The 23,245-nt window shown below is 43.5% G+C and overlaps 1 protein-coding gene across 1 annotated transcript in view; it reads left to right on the plus strand.

The window, feature by feature from the left end:
- CDHR3 (cadherin related family member 3) overlaps positions 1-8,275 on the plus strand; it is a 31,485-nt gene extending 23,210 nt beyond the window's left edge. Inside the window, exons 15-19 of the mRNA XM_050325093.1 lie at positions 1,054-1,235; positions 2,599-2,612; positions 4,088-4,119; positions 5,114-5,162; positions 7,968-8,275. Coding sequence (XP_050181050.1) covers positions 1,054-1,235; positions 2,599-2,612; positions 4,088-4,119; positions 5,114-5,162; positions 7,968-8,275 — 585 coding nt within the window. The remainder of the gene's footprint in view (positions 1-1,053; positions 1,236-2,598; positions 2,613-4,087; positions 4,120-5,113; positions 5,163-7,967) is intronic.
- Positions 8,276-23,245: the final 14,970 nt, after the last annotated feature.

Raw genomic sequence — 23,245 nt, forward strand, 5'->3', positions numbered from 1 at the left:
AGCAAGTTCTCCCATCACTACTCATGTGTTCAGTGCAGCAATTTGATGAATCAGATACTGGAAGGCTGGTAGTGTAGAAGAGAAGCCCTGTCACAAAAAGTCACTTGTGACTTCAGTCCAAGTGAGGATAGAGTGGTAGTGGTGATCTTGAGATTATTTGAGAGTTTCTCTAAGGATTGGATGTATCTTTTATTGACAAGACTAAATAGGTTATTTTAAAATTATCCTTAAACTGGAAAGAAATAGATACCCTACTAAATTTCATACACAGTGTGATTACAAATGTCTCACAGAAAATAAAAAAAAACAACTTCAGTAGATTAAAAAATCTAATAGTACCACAATGGGTAATGAACCAGGTAGAGCAAATGAGTCATTTATGAAATGCGTGAGGATAGTTTCATGATGGGACCTTAATGAATGAGTTGCTAGCACCAAGTGACGTGCCAGCTCAGAGATGTGTCTCCTGACACTCAGGAAGATGTGGGAGATTGCAACTGCTCAGGAAGTGTGGTTTTCCCTTCTGGAACAAGTCACAGGGTAAAAAGGAGTTTCATTTCTTTTCATACAATAACCCAGTTCCTTAGGGTACAACTCCTCTTATAAAGGGAGGCTGAACGATGACTGCAATGAAGATGACCTACTTCCAGTTTTGCCTTAGGTAACAGGAAACCATTATCTCAGTAATGGCAGTATTCCCTGATCTTGCTCACCCTCCAAAAGTTCACTCACAGTCTCTCAGGCAGCCTGTGGCTTTTAAGCCCCACCCCAACATGCTTGTTTTAATATAAGGTATGGAAACATGATATGGAACCTCCCTTTTGCATTGTGGGTAGACTCCATTTCACCTGCCTTTCTTTACCTCAGGAGCTCAGTGGTCCACCTCAGCCACCTGAGCTGCCTTGGCAGTCAGCAGGCAGGTAGGTGGGATGAATCACTGGCTCCAGCAGACAGTTTCCCAGGTGCTTCAGTGCAGGAGTTCAACCAGATGTTGGTGTCAGTACCCTTACAAGTGTTCAGCCTTGAGGAACTTTTCTTGTCTTCTTTTAAAAGCCCGGCTTCACTGTCGTGACAAGAAGGGAGAACCTTTACTCTGCATCGGCGTGGTACGTGCCGTTCGTCGTCACCCTTGGCAGTTTGCTGCTCCTCGGAATGCTGGGGTTCCTGGGATTCCTGCTGGTGACCTGGGCCCGCACCTGCTGCCCTCCAGCAGCGAGAGCACACCGCACACCTCTGTGAGTCCTCACAAATGCCAAGCCGGGGAAGTCCCCAGCAGTGCCTGGCAATGACAGAGATAGCCCAGGCCTTTTGACCGTAATGAAACCTACACTTTAAATCTTTTATAGTGTTGTGCCCTTCCCTGTGGTAAATGCTGTCACCACCTACAGTGATATTTAGTGTTGATGATGTGAAATCAAGAAAAAATGTCCGTGGTAACGTTTTTTTCATGGGTTTAGTAACATCAGCATTTGCTGAAGGTAGGAGTGGAATTAGCAATTATGACCTCTAAAGGCAGCTATACTCATGAGAGCCTGTGCCAGACTGTGCTACCCACAGCAAATATAAATGCTTTTGGTTTGCATTTGACTCCCATTCCAAGGGAGCTCCCATCTAGGTGGTTACTGGATGCAGTTTCCTCCCTCCTAGAGTCCTTTGCAGATCTGCTCATGCCAAATTCATTGTCCTGGCAAAGCTTCTGCAGGTTTCCTGGAGTTTTACCCAAGCCAGTTGCAAGGCTCTGGCCCATAAAGCTTAATGATACCTCTAAATGCTTGTGCTTGCCAAAAGCCACGGAAGCACCTGGGACTGGGCTCTGGATCACTGCGGGAAGCGCAGAGATCCCTGCTGGCTGGCTTCTCAGTGGGCTGGAGCCAGGCTGCCTCTAAATCGACTTTTTACATCACAAAACAAAGATAAGTAGTCCTTTAAGTGGGCTGGGATTAAAAAAAAAGAAAAAGGATTTCTGTAAGTATTCTCTGGATTTGGCCATAAATTTAGAAGTTACAGGAAATGTAAAGAGGTAATATATGATTGTGATTTTAATTCAAATGGTGTGTGCAAGGCATTTGTAACTTGTGATAAAAATGAAAAATGAATCTAAGATATTGTTATTATTTATTAATAGGCAAAATGATTCATTGGGAGCCAGGTTCTCCCATTAAAAAGCAGTTTCTATATTTTCAAAAACATTTACAACCTTTCAAATATTTTAAAAGGTATTGTCAGAGCAGATCAGACTCAAAAAGTTGACCTTTCTCCAAGGATGGAATAAGATGACAGTATCTGAAAATATATTTTTCTAGATTATATAAATCCATCATGCTATCATCAGTAAGACTTTATTATTTTAATATCATCCCTTCTTGAAGAGGTGTTAAAGCAATGTTCAGGTCTGCTTTCCTGTTTGAGAGCAGTAATAAATGATGCAGGCCTTCAGCAAAACCAGAAACCAAACAAATCAGGCAAATCTCAGAACTCAAGGAAACATCCTTCTTGCCAAATGCAAAAGAACAAAGCATGACATTTTTATGTAGGCAAAAGTATTACATTTGTTAACTACACTCTTAATCTTTTTTTTTTTTTTTTTTTTTTTTACAGGATAAATGCTCCAGGTTTGTACCTCTTTTTTTTTATATTTAATGCCTCACAACAAGACCTTGTTTATCATTCAGTGTAAGGTTTGTAAACTTATTTCTAGACAAATGAATTTGACCTAGTACACGGGTACTGAGATTAGATAAGCCTGGCCGATTACTGGAGGCCTGATTAAGTGATTTCATGGTCCTTTGAACTCTCCCATGGAGTTCAAATCTATCAACTATGAGTTAAAAAACAAATTCACAGTATACATCACAAATCCTGGTATTTTGGTATAGGTGCTAAAGAATGGCTGTATTTTTCATGTGCAATTCGTATGCTATTTGTTAAAAAATAATCCCATCCACCTATAGCACCTTCAAGAGTCCTCTCCACTCGAAGTCACTGTTCTCTGATCACTTCATTTGCTCCCTTGACACCATCACTTCATGTACCTGAAGATTTATTTTGAAGTATTGTTGCTTTTAAAGGGGTTTGTATAACTTAGCAGGGGCATAAGTTACACCTGAAAAAACATGCTTTTTTAAAGAGTTCCTTTTATCCCATTAGCCTTCTGCTAGCAAGCTTTGCTCATATGGGCTCAGTAGGACACTGCTTTTGTAACTCTTTCTCCTCAGCTGCTACCTCCCAGCTTGAAAAAACACAGAACTAACAAACCCCACAAAATTAGCTGTTCTCTTGTTTGCCCAATTTGAGACATTTCAGCATTGGCTGGTTTCTAAAAAAATGAATGCTTGGTGCCTTCTGAAAGACTGGTTCTCAAATGCTGGGCAGCAAAGGCCAGACAGAACAGGTTTCCCATCACTGCTCAGGTTGAGACCCATCTGCAGCAGTTCAGAGTACTGCAAAGCCCGCTGGTGGCCAGGCACACAGTTCTCCAAAGAAAGCCCATTAAACAAATTGGCAAGGAGAGAGCAAGAAGAAATCATAGCAACTTGTTGGGTATCATCCACGAATCCGTGCTGTCGAGATGCCCACGGCACTGCTGCTCTATTTGTTTGCATGTGGTATGAGTTAATAGTGTGGTAAATTCACACAAACCCAAACTGTCCTGCAATCTGAATTTTACTTGACTGGAACTGCAGCACTTTCCTGTTTTGTCTCCAAGTTGAGTGCACAATCTTTGGAACTACAATAGTAGCTCGTGGAACTACAATAGTCTACGTTTCTAGTTCAGATATCCCCAAAGGTGAATTTCTTTATATCTTTGTGTTATTTAGAAAGGGAAATTTGTCTAAAAAGCCATTGTTATTAATTCATTATTGAAGGAATAAGACTTTTCAAGGTTAGACTTTTAATTAGTCATTGGCAACCGTGTATTCCCACTCTAAGATACTATGAAGGAATTTGTTTTTCAGGGCTAATTTGAGATGTCTCAGAAGTTGAGTAGCAAGAATATCTATTTGTTTGAGGAAATCTTGTGTTTAGTCTTCTATAATCCTGCTCAGAAAAGTCTGGTTCTTTACAATGTGTGTTTTCCTTTCTGTAGAAAAGAAGAAACGTAAGAAAGATGTGGTTGTGGTAAGTGCTAGCCTCAAAACCTGTTTTACCAGCCCCATCATGCAATATGATCATGAGACCCTTTCTATGAAAGGTGTGTGTTTTCAAAGAGAATATAAAAATGATAGGCAAGGAAAAAAGGATTGCCCTCAAGTGCAAAATATTTCAGTGCCCCAAGTGGCCTCTGTGTTTTAAGGCAACACTCAGTGTGAGGGATGCTCACGTGCATGGGACCCCTTTTCTTCCAAGTGCTGAAATGCCTACTGGGGAGCCCAGAGAGGCTGTACCCACAGCAGTGAAAGGGAGACTCACTGCACCCACAGAGGAGGGATGAAAAGTGCCACAGCTTCACTGATGGCTGTGGTGTGCTGCTGAGACACCTCTGACCTGTGCAGCTGACTCTGACCCACCTGAGTGCAAGCAGTGAGGTACACAAGCTATAAAGAGTCTGGTCTTGATAAGCTGTTTGCAGGAAAATGCCATAGTTGTTTCTACTGTTGTAGATGTTTCTTTGCTCCTAGATCTTGGGGCTCTTTCTTTTTCATAGACAAAATATCATAAAGGCTGTAATGCTCTCAGGCACATGGTGTCATTCCTGGAGTGGTCCTGTGCAGGGCTAGAAGCTGCACTTCAATGAGCCTTGTGAGTCCCTTCCAACTCAGGATACTCTGAATCTATGCAAGGCACTTTCATCAGTGAACTCCCTCTCCACAAGTTCTTCAGAGAGGTGATTCCCAAACCTCCTTTGTTTGGAGGAGACCGTCTTGTGGTTACCCAGGTGGAGGTATTTAGAGTGTCAGACCTTATCAATTCTCCTTTGAACATCTCATGGCAAAACCCTACACCACAAATGGCTCTTGTTGCCAGTTCAGATTAAACCCAGCCTAAAGGAATGCAACATACAGGTCACACAAATCCACCTCCATCCATGTAGATCACGTTTTCCAAGTCACTGCTTATTCTTCATACTTAACTAATTCACAGGACTGATTTCACGTTTGGTGTCTCTTCACAGACGATGACAAAGCTAAACACTGTTTTTGATGGAGAAGCCAGAGACCCAGGTAATAAAAAGCAATTAACAGGGGATATGAACATTTGGCTGGAAACAAGCTGGATTCGTTGATTTAAATATGGTTCGACATTGACTTTTCATGTTTCAGGTTTGCTGTTTCCAAGGAGAATGGGAGTTATATCTCACAGACAGTGCAAATCAAGACAGTGCCTTAGTACCATTTCTAGTGGTAGAATACACTTATGGCCCTTGAAAGCACATATCCAATGGCCAGATTATTCACACTACTCCTCTGCTAAACTTGAATGTATGGATGTGGTATAAGAGGGTGGGAGGAGAGGAGGGATTTTCTGCAAGCCTCTTGCTCTGGCTACGTGGTTTCCCCCATCCCATTCTGGGAAATGACCAGGAGATTAATGTAACTGCAGAAGTACAGACTTTGTCTCTTAAACCTCTCCCTGGATGCACTGTGGGTTACTCGTTCCTGCACAGATCTCCTCCCTTGCAGCAACACTCCCTTGCAGCAACACTGCATTGCTGCTGTTTATCCAAGCATCTCTTGTTAGGGAGGAAAGGGAAGACCTCTTGCTTTTAGATATAGTTGTGGTGGCATCAGATATCAAGTGTGTCACCAGGCTCCAGTTATGCTAACTCTGAGCATATCTGATTAATGAGCTAGGAAAAGGGAAAATAAGGCAAAAGCTACAAAACCCAGGACAATCAGGGAGGTGTGTGCTTATCACCTTCCCCAAGTGACAACCACTGTGCTCTGCAGCAGGGTTCATTGCAGAAAAAGTGTATGTTTTTCTAAGGGTTGTTCTGATTTACCTCATTCCCCTGAAACACAGCCCCTGCCTGAGCCCCTCACTGTGGTGCTTGGCCTGGAATTAGGATGCCCAGCCCTGTGCCTAATGAATGAGGGCCCCAGCACAGAGATGGAGGAGTGGTAAAATGTGACACTTGGTCCAAATAGGTCTTTAACAAATAGATCTGAAAACAGGTCTGAAACAATAGGTCTAGAAATTATCCAGAAGAAGGCAGGTTTGTTTTGATGCTTGAATTCATCTGGCCAATTTCCACTCAAGTGCCTGTACCTTGTGTTTCTTATTAGCTGGCTCGAAGCTGTTGGATGCCTTGAGCTAATGGGAAACACTGGGCATGGAGACTTCAGTAGAATTTGAGGAAAACAAAGGGGGCCCTACTGTGCAATTAAACCCATCCACAAGGCTGCTCAAGGCCAGTTTGATCCAGGTCCAAGCCCACCTGCTATTTATAAAGAGATCTGGAGGGATGGGTTCCAAAGTCCCTGCTTTTTCCCTGTGTAACTTCATTTGTAATACATGGATAGTCTAGGCTGCCACAAGACCTGGTTTCCAGTCTTCTTGCATGACAGTTGGTGGCTCCCTTTCTCAGCAAACCTGACCACACCAAACTTAAGGATATCTGAGCCCATCCAAACTGCACTCCAGAGCCATAGCATTTATGTCATGCCTGACACAAACATTAAGCTGTAACACAGCTTTGTGGTGTCAGCAGGGAAACGTGTGCTCCTCACTCCTCCCCTCTCTTCTCCACAGCTCATCCAAAACCTAGAGGAGCAAGTGTTGCCAGTTTGAAAATGAGATTTAATAATTCCCAGGACATGCATCTGTTGAATATGATTGAGAGGGATGGTCAGAAGCTGCTTCCTGATCTGGGCTGCTTTAGTGTGCCCACCTTCTAAGCAGGCAGAAAAAATAACATGTAAAGAGATCCAGTTTCATCTTTAATTGCTCAAATTGCGTTAATGTGTCAGAAACCATTAATTCTGATACACACTGTAACATGCAGTAATGCATAACCACTGTTTCTTTCCAGGCCTTAATGGCCTATTGTTTGTCTTGTATTACTGAAGTTTAATTACAAGAAGTGCCACTATAACTCCTGATTCTCTGTTTAGCAAGAATTAAAGATTTAGACTGTGAGGTGGTCACACTGGAGACAAGGCAATTTTTCGACCTTTCTCTAGGTAGCAAACAAGCTGAAAGAAGATATTTACTTTTAAAGTACAAGTAGAGGTTACCCATAAAATCTAAATAGAGACAGAAGCCTCTCTAATAAGGAAAAGCAGCCACATGTGAACAACCAAAATTTAACAATATTTTACATATATGAGGGAAGCGTGTACTTGTACAAACTGAAAACACACAGTACTTCACTCTGTTAATGACAAGGTGCACAGCAAGCCTCAAGGAAAGCATTCTGTGCAAATGGAAAAGAAACACATGCAGCCAAAACTCATTGGAGAGCCCATGTCTTCAAATTCTGCATCAACCCTAGATGAGCTTACATTGTCTAGAAGATGTCTGTAACACACCGGGCTCCTAAGCAGGTTTTGCTACCTCTGGTAGGCAACTCCACTTGACAAAATAGGCACAGACATCCACAATGGCCTCGCTCAGTGTGGTGAAAGACCGAAGTTTTGGGATAGTTAGTCCCTACAACTGAACAACTATGGATGTGTTTGTTACACTGCCCATGTCAATCCATGGTAGCTGTAGCCTGGATAGAGGTATAGGATGAGAAGAAGGTGCTATTTTTTGGAATGGGAATGTTTTGAATATTCCTATCCCCCAAACTGCAGAGCCAGTTCTTATAGTGGTAGAATAGCAACTCCTCTGAGAGGCCACAGCAATGCCCAGGTCCCCACACTTTCTTGCAGAAACGAGACTTTCCCTCTCAGGGCCACCTCCCCCACTCAGCTGATTTTCCAAGTGCTTCATGTTTCTCATTTCAACCCCATGCTGAGAACTGTCACGTCTTAATCTGCTAAAGCAGGAATGATTTTAATCAGGTGTCTTTTTGTTCTTACAAGTTACTGGCAGAATGTATGAATTCAATACACGGTCGGGGGCCCGGAGGTGGAAGAAGAGCAATGAGCCCCTTCGGCCAACGCTGGCTGGTCAGGTAACACCCAGTGCCACAGACAATAGTGGCCAAGGGACAGACAGAGCAGAGGCAGCAAGCAAAAAAGAACCTTCAGAGAAGAGGAAAGAGCTGACTGCAGCAACAAAACCAGCTACCAAACCCTCAGCGGACCAGGATGGGCTGAGATTACAAAAGCAGAAAGAGGAGTCTGAGGGCAGGGGCTTATCCTCAGTGGCCCCTCAAGGCAGGAACTGACCTGCTATCCCCAAATGAGACCTATATTTCCACTAAGCCAAGAGTTCATGAGATTCCAAGGTGCTTTCTAAACAACCTCTGATCAGAATAACCAAAGAATCAGATGTGATTTTTCTCTATGCATATCTCAGCTGCAAAACATAAGGTGGGCATTGCTGTGTGTACTGGACCCAAAGACAGGATGAAGCTGGAGGTACCTTGGACAGGTGCGTGTAAGAGTGGGAGAGAAGGGGAGGACGTGAGAGGGGGAGAAGAGCAAACAAAAGCAGAGTCACAGACAAGCATTCACTGTCCACTGCTCCATACAGACACAGGCAGTGTTCTCCTGGAAGAGCTCTGCAACCCCAACCAGCATGGCCGCATCCTCTGACTGCCTTTGGGAATGGCAGCATACACAGGGATGTGCTTTCTCACCAGTGAATGGGGTCTTCCTGTTCCTGCTGAGCAGCAGAATGGGTGAAAGAGCACATCAGGGTGAAAATGCGTGTAGAAATGTGTGTTCGTAAAAGCTAAAAATACTTGCTTTTCATTCAGTATTTTATTTCAGCCCTTCCTGGCCCTCCCATCTTGCTATAGAAAAGACTGTGGCTTGAAAGCAATTATGGAGTGGAGAAAACCCACAGCTTGTTATGGTATCTGAGACTGTCATGTCAACGCTTTCAGCTTATTTATCTTTCGTAACACTAGCAACGTTAGCAGCATTGAATATCTTCACCTTTGGTATTTCCTCTGGCATATTTAATGCTTTACAGAATCAAGTGGAACACACTCAAAAGAATAATGACGGTAAACACATGGGGTGAAATAATCTTTTCCGGGTGTAGGCATGTATAATATAAGCACTGTCGAAGAACTTGATATAAAACAAGCAAACCCTACAAGATTTCAGAAAATTATTTTAATCTGAAGAAAAAAGTAATAAAAGATGACTCAATGCTCCATGTCTTGGCTTCTTTTCATTGCTGATTACAAAAAGGCTTTTTGGCAACAAGGGGTTGATATCAGGTGGCAAAAGAAACTGTCTGTTTAATTTGAGCATGGACAGTCAATGAAGATTTTATTCTGTTTGTCAGATACATTGTTTTTTGTCATACAACAAAGGACCTGGATGGAGAGGTCCACGATAATTTCACCAAGGATCCTACACTTCACAAAACCACCTGTCATGGTGCTGTGACTCTTAGTTGTGCTCCAAAGGAGTGGTTTGGCTCAGTGACAACTTCTGTTACAAACACCGATCACCTTAGTCAAATGCTGGTTCATTGCACAATCAGAAACCCAGCCTGTAATGAACATCACAATGATAGAGCTATGAAAGAGTGATTTATACTCTGTGAGCATGTTATCAGTTTATTGTGTCCGTGGTAGTTGTCATAGTGCTGTTTGACCCTCCAACATCAACAGGGCCAGACACACATTCAGTGCTCCAACCCACTATTGTTTTCATTTATTTGCTATTAATACAAGACATTTGATTCCTATGCAGGTGATTTTTCAGTGACATAGAGAAACTCTGCAGTAACTGGTAGTACTGCTGTAACTCTGATCTTCCTAGCACTCTGACACCAAGCTATCCATAGGCACACAGGGCACCTCCAAAGGGAAATTTTGCTACCTGAGGAGCTTACCTGCATTGTTCTCATGATAGGAAGACACACAAGTATTTGTATTTAATTTCCTTCTCTAGGGCAGCTGCTCTGCTTCCTCAGTTGCTCTCATTCTACTTTAGTGATTAAGAGGCAAATACCTTTTTTTTTTTTCAAAAGAAGGCAGAGACAGACTGTAGTTTCAGCCAGGAAACCTGAAAAGGGACATATGAATACTCCTCTTTCTTTACAATTGTTCCTGCCTCAGAACTGCACAGACTTAGTTCCTGCCTTCTCAGGAATAAAACCCCAACAGCAGCCTAACATGGTATCACAGGATGCTCTGAACACCCGTGTATGCAAACACGTTGTCACAGCCAACACTGCTGGTGCCATAGTCTCTGACAGCAGGCCAACAGCTGGGTGAAAAGAAACTATGCTCATAGTGATGCTCACATACTCTAACCTCAGAACAACTGAGAGTTTCTACAGAGTGGTACCATGGACCTAAGAGACACCAGATCCAAGAGCTAACACTGCCCAGAATGCTTGCACCTGGTTGAGGTGTGTTTAGCTGGCATACTCAGAGTCTGGGACGGGGAATGGGGGCAGGTTTAGGTAAGATAAAGCATCCTGTGAGTCTGTATTGCATGGGGAAACAAGTGTGCTGCCCATGAACTGCAGCTTCACCAGTCCTTACACTGTTGCTTCAATATGTGCTATGCTGATCTCCAGCTCCAACTAATTCTTCTTGCTGATCTTCACTGCAAGACCTTGCTTTGGACAGGACTACTTTCCTTGCTTGGGATAGACAAAATCAAGGAATAAAAAGGCTTTATGGGAGCAATAGCTTTATGCAAAAGTAGCACCATTTTCCTCTTAGCTGCCCCTACTATTATTGATGTTCCTCCCCGTGAAGGGAGGAACAGATGTACAACTGCTACTTAATGTATCAAACAATATGCGAAAAGATGCTTTGAATATATGCAAAAGGAACATATATTTTTCATAAAATAGAAACTATAATATGCTGTGCTGTGCAGCTTTAAACATTAGAAACCTCTTCTCATTGTGAAACCAGCTTTTGTGCTTTTTTTCATTCATAAGTGGCTTTGAGAGCACAGATTCAGTGTCCTGAACTGCCACTAGATGGACTGAGAGCAAAGATTAAGTGCAGCTCTACACAATAAAAGCACTTGACAATTGGAACAATTAGCTAAAACCAGGAGGCCTTTCCATCATTTGAAGCCTTCAGAAGTCAAGAATGCCTGCTGTGTGCTGTAGAGGGTCAGCCTAGATGATGGCAACAGCCTCCCTAGTCTTCAACAGCTCTGTTAGTCTCTGTGCACAGAGATAGAAGGTGTGAACTTTGGTGTCATTATTATTTTAGAGTGATGACACTGATAAGCTTAGACTAGAAGAAGAAGAAAGGCACCTGGTGGTTCAAGCAGAGTGGCTGAGGGCAACAGTTCCTGACCTACAGCTGCCTATTACATGTTATGTGTTAATTTTATCTGAAGTCTACAAAAATCAGTGTGAGTTCTGCCACAGTTTCTGATTGCTGTGTCTCCACCTATTACACATCTCTGAAGTGCTTTGAGACCTGTGGATTAACACTGCTCTGAAAGTATCAAGAGTGATTAGGAAAGAGCACAGGTCACTTTTTCTGACTGGATCTAATTCCCCCAGCAGCTTATGTGTGACCATGTTACTGAGGTTTTTGTGCTGTTCTCCAAACTGAGTGTACTTCTAATGCATTAATGTTCTGCTTTCATGCTGGTGTTATAAATAGCACTTGCAATAAACATCAGAAGTCTCAGCTTCTGGCAGTGTAACTTCATTTTTTATCAAGGAATGTAAAAGTGTATTTGCTCATGGTCTCAAAGAGATCTACACCTGAGAACAACCTCAGCTGTAGAGATGGAGAATGTTGCCCCAGCAGGCTTCCACTTCGTGACTGCTCACCAGGAGCAGGAGATGGTGCTTGCACCCCCTCAGAGAAGGAGTGTCAGACAAGGGTAACAATCCTCCTCCTTCTGAGCAAAGATCTGGATGTTAGGTCATTTTATGAGACCTGGATTGCAATGCCATAATGGAACTAGCCTTTTAACAGCAAGCAGCCACAACTACATATTGCACATGCCCTGGATGATTAGTTGACTGACACCCCCAACCACAACAGGCCCTTCACAAGGCTCCAGCTGAAAGGTTGAACACGGGCATGGCCCCCCACAGGGTTCCATCCACACATGGTTTGTATGAACTCGTCACTGCAAGCTCCCCACGTTGTCCTGGGGAAAAAGAGCACTTTGGGGGTGACACGTTAAAAACAAAATGTCTAGAACAGATCAGATGAACTGTGCCCTAAAAACAGCTCTTTCTGAATGTCTAGATCAGATATCAATGCCTCCACAGTACACACAAAGGTAAAGCAGCTGAATCTCAGCCCAGGTTGTTCAGGTGAGGACAGGTCTGTACTGTTGCACCAACGCCCGAGGAAGCTGAAAAGCAGGAGAGAGCTGAGCATAGAGGTCAGCCAGACTTTGCTGCTGCCTGCTCAGATCCCAGGAGGAAATGGGGCTCCACCCACGCTTTGTTAGTGCTCCAAGGTCTGCAGGATGCTTTCTGGGATCTGACTTGGGGTAATTCTGCATCTGGAAGCATGTTCTGAGATTTGCTTCAAAGCAGCCCTGTAGGAAAGCACAGGCGTGGCCAGGAGATTGAAGAAGTCAAATACAAGCTTCAGAGAGTTTCTGCAGTGACTGTGTTATTGAGTGAAAGACACACTTGAAATCAAAATAGATAAATAGATCTTACTCTGAATGGCATTCAAGAATGATACCACTCTGCAGCTCTTTGGTACCAAACTCCAGCTCCTGCAGATCAACAGATGCCGTGGGATTTGATTTTGGGTGAGGTCCATGCTTAATTTCCAAGGCTTGAAAATAGCAGTTGGTGAACGACATAGGCAGGCATGGCTTGTTCCAGCCATGCAGTTGTGCTTAATTTTCAATTCCTGATGGTGGGTACCAGCTGGGGCCATGCAGATGGGGGCAGCAGTGCTGTGTTTGCACAGGGCACACCTGGATTAGCCCTGTCTGGCACAGCACAGCTTGCCCTGCCCAGGTGTCCACCCTGGGCTCAGCCCATGGTACCCTGCCTGCTGGCCAGCTGTGACAGCCAGCTGCTTCCAGAGGAGCTGTGAGTGTCCTGGTGCACAGGAATCTCCCTTGGGGAAGGGTTTGCAGGCTGGTTCCCATCCCTGTAGGCAGCAGGGCTGGTGGGCCCACAAGCTGCTGGATCTGCATATTTAGCACAGCTCTGTCCAGATAGGCTGCGAGTAGAAAAACACAGTGAGGGTCCAGCAGAGGGCAACAAAGATGATTAGGGATCTGGAGCATCTCTCTTATGAAAAGAGAGTGCAGGAGCTGTGCCTGTTTAGTCCAGAGAAGACTGAGAGGAGATCTCATCTATACATATAACTGTCTCAAAGGTGGGTGTCAAGAAGATGGTGCCAGACTCCTTTTAGTGGTGCCCAGCAATAGGACAAGGAGCAATGGTCATAAACTGAAGCACAAGAAGTTCCATCTCAACATGAAGAAGAACTTCTCTATGCTGGAGGGTGAGAGAGCACGGAACAGCCTGCCCACGACAGAGAGGTCACGGATTGCTCCTCTCTGGAGACATTCCAAACTCACCTTGGCATGGTCCTGTGTCACCTGCTCCAGGTCACCCTGCCTTGGCAAGGGGGTTGGACTGGATGACCTCCAGAGGTCCCTTCCAACCCTAACTATTCTGTGATTCTGTAACAATACCTTCACACCTGGCCACACTGGCACCGGGAGGAGGAGAAGCTCCAGCACCCCCTTTGCTGGCCTGGTCCCAGCTCGCTCCAGCCATCCCTCCTCTCCTGCAGTTACTGAAGGCAATGGCAGAGAAGGGGTCTCTGCCATCCGGTCAGTGACTGATCCGCTGAAACTCCCACCGGGCCCTTCGGGCGCTGCTGGCAAAGAGGAGGCAGGGGATGCCTCGCACTTGAGAAAGGGAAGCCGAGACGCGGCGTTCCTCCCACGGCAGCGCGGCTGTGGCGTGTCCGAGCGGCCCTGGCCGAGCCCTGCTCCTGGTGCCGGCCCAGCCCCGGCTCCCCCAACGCAACCCGGGGCTCCCCCTGCTCGGGGAGCGGCCCCGGCGCTGCCGCAGCTTCGCCAGTGGGGCAACACCGACCCCCAGCGCCCGGCCGGGACAGGCGGCGCCGCCCGAGGATGCTCCTCTCGGCGTCTCTCGTACCCCTGCCCGCACCCGGCCCAGCGGAGGATCGGCGGGGGTAGGGGCTTCGGTAGAGAGGGTGAAGGCAGAAATAAAGGTGAATTTGAGGAAAAAGCAGGGAAAAAAAAAAAAAAAAAAAGCCGGGCCGTAAGGCACCATAACAGCGCAGGCGTATCCAGAAAGAGATGATCCCGTTATAGGATTAATCCATTGCAGAGCACACTGGGTCACTTCAGGAACGATCAAATGACCTATTTTCTGTTTGCTTTGAGCTCTTCCCTTCACCACACTGAACTGAAACGATGCCTTGCTGTTTATCTGAGCCACAGGATGGATGCTCCTGTACTTCATCAACCACTCTTTTATATCTGTGCAGACCGTGTGCAGCTAGCAGGCAGGGAAAGATACTCTGGCAGTTCTCTGCACAGCCACGGATGCCAAAGCAATAAGGAACCGTATTAAATCCATTTTCACACTGAATTTCTAAATGCTCCTCCCTGCAATATCCAGCCTGATCGCATCTTCCCACTTCATGCAAGTAGTATAACCACACTGACACCTACAGAGGAGGCTGAGCTTTCTCTATTAACTACCACTACCAGGGATAGCTGTCTAATGTACCTACCCTGAAACACCCTTACAGGTGGTAAAGCATGCAGCCTGTGGCAGAAGCATCTATAAGATCAGCAACCTCCCAAATTCCAGGAGGGAAAAAAGCAGTTTAGAAAAGTGACAGCATTCAAAGAGATCAAAATTGACACCAGTTTCTACCATTGACCTTCTGTTAGAAGGTATTTGCTATTTCCTATACCAAGATGCAGCAGTGTTTGTGTGCTACCAAAGACTGAAAGGTGAGGACTAAAATTCAGATGTGCAGCCTCACCTATTCGACTGCTACCCAGCTCTGAAAGTGCCTTAAGAAGTTAGGCACCTTGGTCTGTTCATCACCACCATAAAAGCCTCCCCAGATCTCTGAGGACATCTTCTGAGCCTGCCCAGAGAGACCAGAGTCCTAATAGTGATATATAAACCTCAGTGAGGAATTTTCCCAGCTACTTTATCTGACACCAGCATGTGTTTTGGCACCCTACCAACCACTCTGGAGGTGATGAGAGGGAAAGAAGAAGTGAGTAGAACATGGGTGTAACTCTCTGTTCCTGTCTGCCTGCACAGAGTGGATAGTCTCTGCGGGACACCTGACAGCTAACCTGCATTAGTGCACCCTCCAGGGCCAGTGGAGCTGCACCTGGTACCTTATAACCCTTTGTTCCTTCTCCCCTTCACTGCTCTCACTTCTTACAGTGAGAGAGCCAGCTCAGATGATCAACAAAGAACTACAGTAACAGACATTTCAGGACAGTATTTCAGTGTTGTTCCGACAGGTAAGTCAGGACAAGGGTGGATGCTCCCAAACACAACCAGTGTTGAATCTTCTTACATGCTCCTGAAGAGATCCTGCCCCATCACTGAACCAGAAGCTTTTTCCCCAGAGTTAAAAGAGTATGAACTTACCCACTTGACAAAATAAAGCAGCAGCCAGCCCCAGGGTGCCTCCAGCCAGAACTTGGATTATAATCACTCTGCTGGTTCTTCTTGCATGAAAGATTCACTCTCCTTTCAGCTTGCTTAGCTGTAGGTCATGACATGTGGTTGCAAAAGAATGGTAGCCCAAGGGATTAATCCCGAAGAGACTGATTCTTCACAGTCCTGCCCAGTTTGGGGCACCAGCACAGATGCATGGCTGGTAAAACTATCACTCCAGCCTGAAGACCTATGACACTTGCTGTAAATCCATACAAGTAACTACCCAGCTCACAAAAGAATAGATTCATGGTCTCTTAAAGAGGAAAGGAGAGATCTTCCAAGTTTCCAGATGTCCTGTTCTATTTCCATCAAGTAAATATTAAAAACTCTGAAGTGCCCACACTGGCCACATGTTAAGCCAGACAATCAATAAAGTTCAAAATTAAATTTCTTCCTTGATTAAGAGTTTCCAGGGCCTCAGGTCAAGATACAGGCCCCTTGGCTTTTTTACTTTAGCAAAGCATTTCTCAAATTCATTTCGTGGTCTAGCTTCATCCTCAAGATGCTCTTCATGGAGCTGAGTGTAAAAAGCCTCCTGTGCCTGCCAGTCCTTTCTCATTACTTTTGATGCACAGTCTCTGTGGAAACTAAAGCTAAAAATAATCACCCTCATCTCCTCTACTGGCACACACTATTTTATTCTTTAACTGTAGCTGCCTGATCTACCTGCATCCATGATCTTCTGGGAAGAGACCTTGCCAGTACTGTACCTATTTCTGTGTGAGTACTCTCCAGGAACACTGCTGGTGTTGTGCCTTGTGTCATTGCTTGTACACTATCATAAATATGCCTTGTATGCCACAGTCACTACTGGGAACTTCCAATAACACAAAATTCAGCTCTGAGCTGCTGCAGATTGAAGGACTGTATCTCCATTTTTCTCCTTTGGAGTAATTTTTCAAATATTGTGTCCTTTTCTCTCCTCTTCTGCTTCTGATCAGAGATCTTTGTTTACTGGCCAGCTCACAGTGAAATGTCCAGCTGAATTGTAGGCTGTTTCCATGGTGTAAGTGTGAGCTGTTCCAGGAGCACTAGAAACACACCATATCAGTAAAGAGCCCAAAGACAATACTGGCCCTTTTGAAGAGTGGGAAGGCTCCTGAGATGCAACACTCCATGAAGCCCTTGTGTAAGAGTAGTTCAAATTCAATCTGAAGGCATCAACAGCCCCCCCTTGACTGTGTGCAGGCTGTGGCTCTTGCACAGTACCAGAAAAAGTCTTTTTTTCATTACAGAGCCAGAATCTGTCCTTTATAGTTTGCCCAGTCTTCTGTTTCCTTGCTGCACAACAGGCTTTATGTCACTGCAGGCAGAGACTTTGACAAGCCACTAATGCCACCCCAATGATGACAACTGAAATCTGAGCAATATAAGAAAAATAAGAAAACCCCCAAAGACCTTCCAGGCTACAGACATCTCTCTATGGAAGAAAAGATGTGTCATTTCAGCTCATAGGACCAGACATGATATAGAATAAATGCTCTCTAGCTACATGGAGAGTGACTACAAAATGAAATTTGAGGATACAATTCCTACATTACTGTGACTGTTGAGGGAGCAGCTAAAACATTCTGTGCTGATATAACCACTGTAAAGGTAGAAAATAATTACTTTGAACTGAAAATTGCTTAAAAAAATACTACAAAACTCAAAGGAATACAGTCTAGTTGCTCATAGAGGTAATAGTGAAATACAGCATTTTTAATTCAGAAAAAAGGAAAGGAAAACCATAGAAGTATAAAGCAGCAGAATCCAGCAGAAGGATTAATATGCACAGTGCAGCCTTTCACCCTAGAGCAAAGGAGAGTTCCAAGGGAACCTGATCACATTAAATGTGAAGCTAAAATTAGATGCTTGCAAAAACAGATCAGGATGCAAAAATTAAAAATAGGTGCTGTATCTGCAGAAAGTGATGTAGAATTAGATTTGAAATCACCAGAGGAAGATGATTTAGAGGATGATATGTATAAATGAGAAAATAAAAAGGAGTTGGAACAGCAGCACGTATAACAACAGATAGATTACTATACCAAGATGGGGTGGGGGGTGCAGCACATAAAATTACTGCTGCTTTATGCAAGAAATAACCCAGGGGATTTGGGACAGACAGTTCCTGTTCTTGGGCCACAGAAAGCAAGCACAACTGTGGACTGCTTCAAACTTTGCACTAAATTGGAATGAAACAGGTAAATTGATTAAAGCTTGTGCTTACTCGGAGTAAAGCATCCATATACAGCCTCCTCAATGACTGCATTAAGTCAGATTACTGTGCAGACAGGTAAGAAGAAAATGCAGCTGGCAGCAATAGCATGAAGTCATGAGCCAAGAAAAGACAGAGCATGTTTTATGAATAAACGAGGAGTTGCTCAACTGTTGACAAGATGTAACAGCAAGTACAAAGCACCCATTGCTGATGGGGCACAGGTACCTTCAAGCAGCAGGTACAATCTCCTGGCAGCAACAGCAATCAATCAAAATCCTTGAGCCTGATGGATTATGAGAACCAGCTGTCCAAATACACCCCCACCATCTGCAAGAAATGCTGATGTAGCAGGATGAGAGGGAACCTACTTGGATAGCTGGAAGGATACTTTAAAATCTTGCTATTATGAGTCTGGTCCAGGAGGTAAAAAAAAACAAACCACAAACAAACCAACCCCAAATCCCTGAACTAGGAAACTAGGGGGAGTTCCTTGTGTCAGCCAAGCAGAATCTGAAATGAAACATTAACTGAAAACACAGACAGCAGAGAATAGGATCTGGCAGAGGCCGTTTTCCTTAAGGAAAGAATGAAAGAAAAATATGGTCAGAGTTGGCACAGATTTCTCTAGCCCCTAGAGCGCTTGCCTTGGAACAAAGGGCAAAACCCTTGACTGTGCCCTTGTAGGCACAAAGTTTAGGCATGACACAACTCACCTCTGTATTGCTGCCTTCCTGACTCAAGATGAAGAATGAAATATCCAGGCAAGAAGAGTGCTACTGAGAGCAGGCAAGTTTTGGAAATTGCGACTGAAAAGTGTTAGGAAAATTTGTGAAAATATAAGTCCAAAATGTTAATTTCTTTTCCCCTGCTCTAATGTCTGTAGGAGGGCAGTGTTTATAAGGGCACACCTGGATTCACTTGACATGCCAGAAGAAGGGAATTCCACGTTTGAGTCAGGCTCTAAAATGCAACTCAATAGCTGTTATTAGCATACATGGACTTGGTCCTAAATATGAGGAACTTCCCTTCAATTCTACAGAGTAGGAGTGGTTTTGACTAATTTAATTATTCAGGTTACTGTTTAAAGGTGACCAAGCAGCAAAAACTGACCTCTGGCTTTGTGACAGCTTTACTTTAGGCTATACAGCAAACCTGTTAGGAATGAACACGTGTTAAATGTTGCCACAAGAATAAAAGTAGATGATCCAGAATAATTCTTGTCACAGCACCCTAAACCACAAAGTACTAGATTCCTTAAACATCTGCCTAATGCTGATGATTCATCAAGGGGTTTCCTGTTGCTATCTCATACTGACCCCTCAGCTTTATGTTTCTTCACTGGCACTATGTTTCTTCACTTCACTGGCACAGCCTTTCTTCCCACCATGGGTTTCTGATCAAAATCCCCCTCTCCAGCATCACACCAGGTATCATACACCACTTTACTCGCTGGAGCTGCGTAACTATAGTCTGCTACCAGGACAGTTCCTGCACTATGAGAGGATTTTTATGAACTTGTTCCACTGATGGCTGCAAGAAAGATTGCTGCCAGCAGAGGATTACTTACCTGTAGAGAGCTGGCAGATCTCCAGGCCCTTTGTTCCCTCAGTACAGAGGGATCAAGCACACTACATCTCCTGATAACAATGGTGACTCTTGTGTATCAGACAGTCTTTTTTTCCCCCCACTCTCATGAGACACAGTGTTTTGGTGCTGCCAGCATGAACATGATGTCAATTCAAAGGCAAAGGCTGCTCAGCCCTTTGTGGTTGTCCAGGGTAAATGAGAGCAGCTGCTTGCTTCTGCTGCATGATGCTTTCCATTTCATCTCAGCTGCAGGGCTCCAGCAGCAATCAAAGTCAGCAGTATTCCATATCAATCCCTCTCCTTCACAAAGGGAAACAAGTCTTATCCTAGTGAGCCAGAAGTGGACACGTGGTTAACTCTTCCTTTTTAAAAATCTAGCTTGTTGTGGACTACACACTGCACTTACCTTGGCCTGTTAACAGCTCTGCATTTAGCTGTGCAGAACAGACACACGCAGCCTGAATTCCTACAAAACGTAACCACATATTGGTGATTCTCTGTTTTACCACCTACAGTCCTGCCTGCCGTACTCTGTCTCCTTGCCTTTTGAAGGAAAGCACTCTGGGGATGGGACACACTTGTTTCTTCTACAAAAAGTGTAAGGGAAAGTTCCATCCCTAAGGGAAAAATGTCTTTTAAGTGCCTATGAAGTTTAAGTCTTTGTTGAAACAATCAGTCATAGTGTGCTAAACTTTCCAGCTCTGTTTCAGTCATTGGCTAGACCTCAGCCATCAACGAGGCATAAACTGATCTAATCCATTCCTGCTCTCATGTGTGCAAAAATACACACAATTACCCTTTTATAACTAGGCCATCCATATGACTCTAACAGGTCTATTGGTGACAAAGTAGATAAGCACATAACAAATGGACAGGAAAATAGCTCTGTAAAGAATATTAAAGGTTAATAAAAAATCTTAGCCACATCATGTGTAATCTTACACTGCAAAGAATTGTAAGATTGAAACTGAAGGAAGTTTTTTCTTAAGCAGTATAGAAATAGAAGTTTTAGATTTTAGGATGAAATATGTATTTTAAATAACCATGCACAATGATGCAAACAATGAGCCTCTGGCTGAAAGTCAAAATAACAGTGAGCAAATGCAAACAATGGCCCAAAAAAGAGAATGTTATGAAGAAGGTCCCTCTGAAAAATAACTTGGTTCAGCCTCTTACTCCAAGCAGTACTTTGATCAAGGGACAAATAATAATTTGCTCCAGATCTAGCTTTGAAATTTAAAATATAGCAAAGGAATTACCAAAACATCTAAATATTGATCTTTGTAACCTTATCCCACTGATCCTATCATGGCCCACCATGATGAAATAACACAGATTTTTATCTCAGATGTCTATAATTCTGCTAAGAAGAGAGTAACAGAGAAGGTCCATCACTTCTGACTTGCCAAAAAAAAAAAAAAAATTCCACACACAGCAAAGTAAATTTTCTTTCCCCAGCTTCTCTCTGTCCCTCCCTTCCTAGCTATTCACAGTGATATAGATATAACATTACAAAACAAGCCATCTGTAACAACTATCAGTTCAGAGCAACCTGAGATAATAGAAGAACTCACTTCAAGGAGAAGTGAGGATTCAAAATTTAAAGTTAGTATTTGGAACAATAAACTGATGCAAGTGAAGAGGTCAGAAAGGACTCCTCAAAAGTCATTGTCAGAAGGGATACTTGAGAAGCAGAACATCTAGCAAGAGAACACTTCAAAGTAACACCTTGTATTTCTAATCAACTAACTCAGTACTTTAAATCTCAATAGAAGCTTTGCATTCTCTCTTAGCTAACACCAAAGCATTGCAATTGCCTTATGTGCAGCCTCTCCCTGAGAGTCAAACTACAGTTTTAGTTCAATGCAATTCTGCTGGGCAGAGACCTGGTAATAGAGATGAAAGAAAAACTTTGCATTCACCTTTTATCATCAATACTTCCAGAGAAGCTTCAAGACCCAGTTTCAGACCACTGCACTGACAGGAGTCTACCCAGCCATAATTCATTTCCTGATGGTAAATGAAGGTCAAACAGTGTAGGACTACTAGAATAATACACATGCCATGGTCTACTTGCATTAACATCTACCCAAGCAAGGACATTGAGAGAGCTGGGTCAATCACTACAGTAATGCCAATCTGTATAAAGACTTTTGAGTGTGAAGCTAAAAACTATTTCATGGTCAAAAACCATTTGACAGTTTCATCAGCCCTTTAGGTCATAGCCCAGTGTTGCTATAAAAAAACCCCTGCAAACAAACTCATAATAGAAGTAACTGCTTTCATATCTCATTTCCAAGTGCAAGAATGATACTGTTCTTCATAAACCCTCTGCCCCAGTCTTTTGCAACCTGAGAGGCAGTTCTCATCAGGAGAAGGTCCAGGACAGAGAGAGGGAAGGTTCTGAGAAGACTGCATTACTTTTCTGAGTGCCATGCTTTTGGTGCAAGTGTTAAACTACAGATTGTTTCTTTCTTGTCTTCCCTCAAGAGGCCTTTGTAAGGTGGGACAATACTCGGTACCTGAGTAACCACCAAGGAAAGGCAGCCTGTTTTCTCATGGTAGTAGCATTGCTAACATTGTTACACAGAAAACAGCAGACCATTGCTTTCAAATCCACTATCCAGGAATAGGGAAGAAACAGAAGCACTTTTAGAAAATGACACCTGAACATCATGCTTCTTACCTCTTCCAAAAGGAAATTCAAATGGCACTGTGGATAATTATAAGCAACAAAAGCCTCCATTTTGGGCTGACAGAAGGAAGAGGTGGGCAGCACCAGACAACCATAAGCTACAGGAGGGATAGATAGTCCTTTCTACAAAAAACCCCAAGGCATCAGTGTGAAAATCTCTTCCATAGCACAGATAACTCATTCAGCTGGCAAGATCAGCAACAGCTAAAGCCATCTCCCAGAAGCTACAAAACCAAGACATTTGCATCTCTTACAGCAGTAAGGACCCAAGGCACAATTATTCAGCAACAGTCATATAGCCTTTATTATACTCTTTGGACTGTAAATTTACTATCAGAAAGTGAGTAGCTCGGGCACACAGAACAAGTTTATATGTACTACTATGTCTATTTTCATCACAGACAGTTTAAACAAACCAAAAACAGCCTGTGAACAGCTTGTTTATTAGATTTGCCATAACATTTGTTCTGGGAAATTCACACAGAGTCAGATACCTAAGCAAGAAGCCCACATGAGAAGACCCAAATATCGTTTCCTATGAATGAGCTGAACAACACCAATGAAGAAATCAGTCTTATTCAGACATCTCCAGTTATGTTATTTCACACACATTGTTCATGCACCTCAAAGGCAATACATAGAAGCAGCTCAGGCAGTAGCAGTTACAATATATCAGCTTTGATTTCTACAGTATTTATAAGAGTTTTGGGCTGTATTTTATTTTTTCTCCCCAACTTTGCCTCAAGTGTTTAATTCATCTGTCACACACATATTCAAACTCTCAGCCTATAGTTTCAGTATAAACTCATCCAAAAAATTCTCCTTGCTTAGAGATCATCCCAAGCCATTCAATAGTAACAACAAATTGAACACAGAAGTAATGTCCTTCCTTACAGGCCTGTCAGTAGGTTTGATACAGTGATCTGAATGCAGTATATGGAAACCTACATGTCATGGCTGCCAACTCTGACAGAGCTACAAGTTCTACTCACGTGACTTTTGCAAGGTATCAGTGATAGGAAGAAACCAAACTGCATTTTTCCATGCCC

Source organism: Myiozetetes cayanensis, unplaced genomic scaffold (genome assembly GCF_022539395.1).
Source record: "Myiozetetes cayanensis isolate MyiCay16 unplaced genomic scaffold, myiCay2020 scf3, whole genome shotgun sequence".
Taxonomy (NCBI): Eukaryota; Metazoa; Chordata; class Aves; order Passeriformes; family Tyrannidae; genus Myiozetetes; species Myiozetetes cayanensis.